This window comes from Macadamia integrifolia, chromosome 14, assembly GCF_013358625.1.
Source record: "Macadamia integrifolia cultivar HAES 741 chromosome 14, SCU_Mint_v3, whole genome shotgun sequence".
Classification (NCBI taxonomy): domain Eukaryota; kingdom Viridiplantae; phylum Streptophyta; class Magnoliopsida; order Proteales; family Proteaceae; genus Macadamia; species Macadamia integrifolia.
The window spans coordinates 28,211,776-28,218,075 of record NC_056570.1 but is presented as its reverse complement, the minus strand read 5'-3'; the positions used below and the strand labels follow the sequence as shown (position 1 = coordinate 28,218,075).

At 34.1% G+C, this 6,300-nt stretch overlaps 1 protein-coding gene and 1 long non-coding RNA gene across 2 annotated transcripts; one reads left to right on the top strand and one right to left on the bottom strand.

The window, feature by feature from the left end:
• Positions 1–627: 627 nt before the first annotated feature.
• Positions 628–2,906, bottom strand: LOC122061191. The gene is made up of 2 exons (XR_006134582.1): positions 2,770–2,906; positions 628–981 (listed from the first exon to the last, which is right to left on the bottom strand). It is a non-coding gene; the product is annotated as an uncharacterized LOC122061191 (long non-coding RNA).
• Positions 817–2,840, top strand: LOC122061190. Its single transcript, XM_042624404.1, has 3 exons — positions 817–1,019; positions 1,467–1,549; positions 2,600–2,840. The coding sequence occupies exons 1-3, from the start codon at positions 817–819 to the stop codon at positions 2,674–2,676; spliced, it is 363 nt and encodes a 120-aa protein (XP_042480338.1). The 3' UTR covers positions 2,677–2,840.
• Positions 2,907–6,300: the final 3,394 nt, after the last annotated feature.

Sequence of the window (6,300 nt, the reverse complement as noted above, 5' to 3'; positions counted from 1 at the left end):
CAATTTAGTGTTTATGCATAATACATGTTATCAATAGCTTTTTTTAACAAATTCTTTATGCAAAAGTGTTTAAAAAAATGTTTACTATCCATTTATGTGTGTATCTTTAGCGTATCTTAGTGTATCTTCGATACGATACGATATCCTCCGATACGTATCTTAATTTTGACCGACCGATACAATGACCGATACCGATACTTTAATCCTTGTATTTATTGGACTGAATTTTTAAGGCATTTACGTTGAATTTATCTTGTTGTACATTAAAACAGCTCTTTTCCTTCCCTTTTTCCTCTCTCCAAATTGATAACAAGTTGCATTTAATTTAATGTTCAACAGGTTCTCTTCAGTGATGATTTCTGGAAATCCATTGCCAAAATAAGAAGTACTGAGACTCGGAATGAAGTGCTTTCTCTATTAATGAATCTTGCAAGTGGATGGCGACATCCCCAGAAGTGGAAAAATCTCTACTCAATGGATGGCACTTCTTATGAGCTGCTGAAAGTATACAAGGTCAACAGGCTGTTCAATCTTGTCTGGACTGTTGATATTCTCAGAGAAAATTTCAAGTACATCCAAATCTTGAAAGTTTGGGATATTTTACCATTGCAAGAAATACCAAAACTTGCTAAGCAACTGGATGTTGTCTTTGGGAATTATAAAGTAGACGATATGAAACGCTGCAAGTTCAAATGTTCTGAAGGGTAATTACATTATCATTCTCCTTAAATGTGTACTTTCCAAATAATTTAAGAGAAAAATGGATAATGATATGAGCAGCCTCAAGACATTATTTGGTTAATTTTTGTATGGTACATGTTTAAATGTTATTCTGGACGAAAATTTTCATGTTTTCTACGTCTGGTCACTAGGAATTTGGAAGTTCCAATGAGTTGGGAGATCCCAAGTACTGCAAAGTTGATGGAACTGCAGAATCCCAAACCTCTGCAGTATTTATCAAGTCATTTTGCTTCACTCCACCTGCGGAAGGAACCAAATGCATCAACACCAGCATATAGGTGAGTTGTTCTACTTTGAGCTTTTATTCATGAATTGGTCTATATCTTATCAAAGATTATTGGGAAGTAAAGGTGTCTATGATTTCTTGTGAATTGAAATATGCCGACAAATAATAGTTCTTTGTAGTAGGCAATTATCAAATAATGCATTATGGGAATATTCTTGGAGAGCTCTTCTCTGGAAGCCAAGGGCTATATCTTGAGCACGTTGAATTGGTTGATCGGTTTAAGATACTCAAAACACACTGAGTGGCCTGGTCATCTTGTTCAGTAGAAGCTGTAGATTATTTCATCATCATGGTCCAAAGTTTTAGTTTCTGGAATAATCTGCAGCTTTTATTGCTGTTCAGTTGGGACACACGGTACATCTTCTATAGTTAAAATAGCTGAAGATCAATTTGATGGTTTACTACTAATAACTGATAATGCTTAACCAACGGAAATCAGAGCTAGCGACTGCAAAACCAACGATTTGGCTGAAACTACAAAGATGAAGCGGAGGAAGAGCCATACAGGGATGCTGAAACATGGTAAGTAAAACATTTTTTTAAATTCGATAGAACCTACTGTTATCTTATTTATAGTGTGTACAAGCAATTTATTCATGCAACCCTGAATCTAATTCTATAATTTGAACCACCCAATCAGTATTTTGCCTCATGGGGAACCAGTTTCATATAAGGTGCATAACCCATGGCTTGAATTTTGGATTGACCTACCTACTTTTAAGGCATAAGGAAGTTTGTGCTACCCCGGATCCTGCACTGCCAACTATCATTGTGCCACATGGACAAATGATGTGGCTATTCCTACTGTTGGATAGGGAGTACATGGTCCATATGAGCCAGATGCCAAATTTCAGAACGTGAGTCGATCAAATGCCCTCCCACATGTACTGACATGGATTCCTGTGTATTTCTATGCACACCTATTGCTATTGGTACTCCGGCTCAACAGTGTCTCCCAGAGTCCTGATTTTTCAAAGATCTATTTTGCCACTTGACAAATTCTAGTTGAAATGAAATTTGATAAGTGAGCAGGGCCACAAAATTTGAAACCAAAATGAGCTGTCACTTTGGGTGGCCCCAGTAAGCCCTTCCTAGGTGAGCCATGCAGAGAACTAGAGCTCCTACCTTAATTGCAGGTTTAGACATATTAGAAATCTGCATTAAACATTACATGTTTATTCTGAGGTTGGAGACCTCATGTCTCTGACTCTTAGACCTGTTTATGTCTCCCAAAATATGGAAAATAACCAAATAAAAATTGATACCAAACAATCTAGACAGTAAATCCTGTATTAACTAATAATTGAGGGATTTCTCTTTATATTTTTCAGTAATCAAAATATAATATTTCAATTTCAGGAGATAACAAAACTAAATTCCTGTTGTATCTTTTAAAGATCAATCAGAATCATAATCTTTCATTTTGGCAAGGATATGATACTGTACTTTTATGTACTGGATTTGATATTCTTGTGTTTAATCTCTTGGGAAGACTAAGGATCTACAGCTTTTTCGTTTGTTGCATTTGATAAGCATTGTAATGTTCGGGTCTGTTGTGCTTGTTGAATGCAGGGATAAGAGTCGGTGGCTCAAAATTCCTACTTATTTCAAGGCTATTGCGTACATATAAGTTAAAGAAGAATCTATGAAAGTATATAAAATCCCTCTATTGCAGACATTTGCTAAGACATATTTTCTATATATAATGGGATTTTGCTACAGAGAAGGATAGAAAGAAATACCTTTGTACAAAGCTGTGATTGTATCTCTGTTCAATAGAAATCAAAGTAAGCCCAAACAGCACTCACGGATTCTTGATTTTGGGTACTTCTTCTTCTGTTTCTTTGTCCGCTGTACAGTTATGATCTTTTCAAGTGCGTAAAATGGGATCTTCACCAGTTTTATTTGAAACAGTTACAAGCAACGAACAAAAATCTGAACTAAATCCTGCACATCATGCATTGAAGCTGAAGGATAAACTTGTTCCAAGATTGAATCGATTATTGAATCTCTGGCTGCTTCAAATAGACCTTTACCCACCGGATTATGAAAGAGATATATCACCAACAAGAACACACATCCCTGATGGTTTACCTGATTTCAAGAGTTTGTTTGATCTCCTCATGGATCAAAACGAGTTAGGGCAACCCTACAACCACCGTTCACCGAGTGTGGTGAGGAACGACATGCATAACCTTCATCTTGTTCCCACCATAACCTTGGATAGATAATTTTGGAGGGTGAGGATCCATGTAACCTGATCTCATTTAGTTGAGATTTTCTTAATTTTGGTGATTCTTCCCTCTTTCTCACATCATATTATTTTTATCACTTATTTCTGCTCCTCCACTTTTGTTTGGATTTTTTTAATTTTATTTTGTATAGATCCATATAACCGACCTTATTAAGTTGGGATAATGCATAAAAGAGTAGCTTGAATACATCAATCGTCATAGGCCATATGTTTTGATTGAATGTCACAAACCCTATCACTCTGTTATATCCTGATTCCTACATCGAGCAATTTACCGTGTCTCGATTAGAATTGATATCGGATTAGTATTGGCTTTCACCGATCCTAAGTTTTAAGCTGCATTTGGTAATGTTTTCTAGAAACGATGTTTTTGTGTCAAAAACAGAAATTTTGGTTTCTATGTCAAAATGTCTTTTTTTTTTTTTTTTTTTTTTTTTTGAACAAAACTAGCACGATGGAACTTCCTTTTATCGTTCTTTTGAACAAAACTAGCACGATGGAACTTCCTTTTATCGTTCCTCCAATTATCGTTTCTACCATTTTTTTTTTTCACTTTTCGTTCCCAAAAAAAGGAAACACACCATAAATACATCAAACACTTTATTCCGTTTTTTTGTTTCCATAGAACAAAAAAACTCCAGAAACATTTTTTTCTAGAACATTACCAAACGCATCCTTTAGAATTTTTTTTTTTTCCATGGTAAAAGGTTTTATCTCAAGGTCAGAGAGAGAGATCCCCCATAATTTCAAAGACATTTATTAGATGTATGGTTTTCATATTAAGTTTCCCTTAGGCTATGTTTGGTTGTAAGGGGAATTAAAAGGAAGGAAAGTGAAATTTTCATACTTGAAAAAGAAATATATATAATCATTACCCATGTGACTTTAACATTAACTTCAAATCATTTTATATTTGGTTATAAAATTTCACTTTACTTTGCATCCAAATCCTTTTGTTATAATATGTAAAATATATCATTACTAAATATGGTTAAGAAAATTAAGTAGTTTATACATTCACTTGGGGTAATGATTATAAACATTTCTTTATAAAGTATGAAAATTTCATTTCTTTTCCCTTTAAATTCCCATTACAACCAAACGGAGCCTTAAATTTGCTAACATTTGATCAATGAAATGGACTTCGAATCCTTTAAAACATGGGCCCACCCAAGCCCATTATAAGTTGGCAATGTGGCAAGTTGTTATATATGGTTTTCGGTTTGGCTGAACCCACTGGATATCCTTCAAATCCAATAAAAACGTGAAATTTGTGGGATGTATTGAGCCCATGGCGGATCAATCTTCTCAAACGTATGCTATAAGGCCCAATAAAGCCTATGGCCATAGTCCATGAAATTGTTCGTAGTTTATGGGCTATTTAAAGAAGCCCACATCCCACAATGGGCCACTGAAACCAAGACAGTTGAAAGGCAAAATGATTGCCATGCCCCTTGTGAAATGAAAAATCTCACCCCTGTTAGATGCTCTCATGTGTGATCTCATTGGCTCTGCGTTGGTGTGGGTTACATTGCCCGGCAACGATCGCCCTCCCTATAAATACTGACCATTGAAAGGTGTCGATCAATCAACACTTGCATTTGAAATATTGATGAACAGCCCTCCAAAACTCTCTCTCTCTCTCTCTCTCTCTCTCTCTCTCTCTCTATATATATATATATATATATTTAAATCTCTAAAATTATTTTTAAAAAGATCTCATTCATCCTCTCACGTTTCTTTCCCCACTCTCCATGATAATTGTTCATTGTGATCCTTTTTAATATTTAATAATTTACTTCCCCCTTTTTGCTTCACCTTTTTTTTATTATTATTATGTTTTTTTTCAGTTTCTCTCTCCCCACTCTCCATGATAATTGTTCATTGTGATCCTTTTTAATACTTAATAATTAATTCTCCCTTTCGGTTTCACCTTTTTTTATTATCAATTTTTTTTAGTTTCTCTCTCCCCACTCTCCATGATAATTGTTCATTGTGATCCTTTTTGATACTTAATAATTACTTCCCCCTTTCTGCTTCACCTTTTTTTTTTTTTTCAGTTTCTCTCTCCCCACTCTCCATGATAATTGTTCATTATGATCTTTTTTAATACTTAATAATTAATTCCCCCTTTCGGTTTCACCTTTTTTTATCATCAATTTTTTTTAGTTTCTCTCTCCCCACTCTCCATGATAATTGTTCATTGTGATCCTTTTTAATACTTAATAATTATTCCCCCTCTTCTGTTCCACTTTTTTATTATTATTATTAATTTTTTATTTTCCATTTTGAGTGGTTTTTTGATAGAAGTTAAAGGTATTTTTTGTCTTTTTGAAAAAGTATACCAAAAGACAAGGAGTACATACTTTTAATAGTAGTATGAATAATATGAATTAATTTTTTTTCTATTCCACCTTTTTTTTTATTATTAATTTTTTCTCTTCCATTTTGAGGGGTTTTTCGGTTCGTTAGAAATTTTTTTTAGTTGAGGTTAAAGGTCTTTTTTTTTCTTTATGAAAAAGTATACCAAAGACAAGGAGTACATACTTTTTAATAGTAGTATAGTATAGTATATAGTATAGTATCTCAAAGGTCTTTTTTGTCTTTTTGAAAAAGTATACCAAAGACAAGGAGTACGTACTTTTAATAGTAGTATGATATATATATATATATATATATAATTAGAAGCAAACCAGGCCCTGACTCTTTCTCTTGCCGAACCTTCTGATTCCAAAATTGAAATAACAAAGAAGGAATTCCAGTCTATGCTACCTCAACAGGCAGTAGTACCCGAGTCCATTTCTCAACTTAATCAGGTAATGAGGAAAGCCCGAAAAGTTATACCTACCGTTCCAATTAATTATGATTACCCTCGACCTTCTCTTGTCGACCTTTAATTTGAAGTAGAAGGAGAACCTGCTAATTTCTCAATCGATGGTAATACTATTTTTGAGTGAAATATTGATGGTTTATCTGAATACCAAATCATCAAACTTTTGAAACAGATGCTTATGTAGGC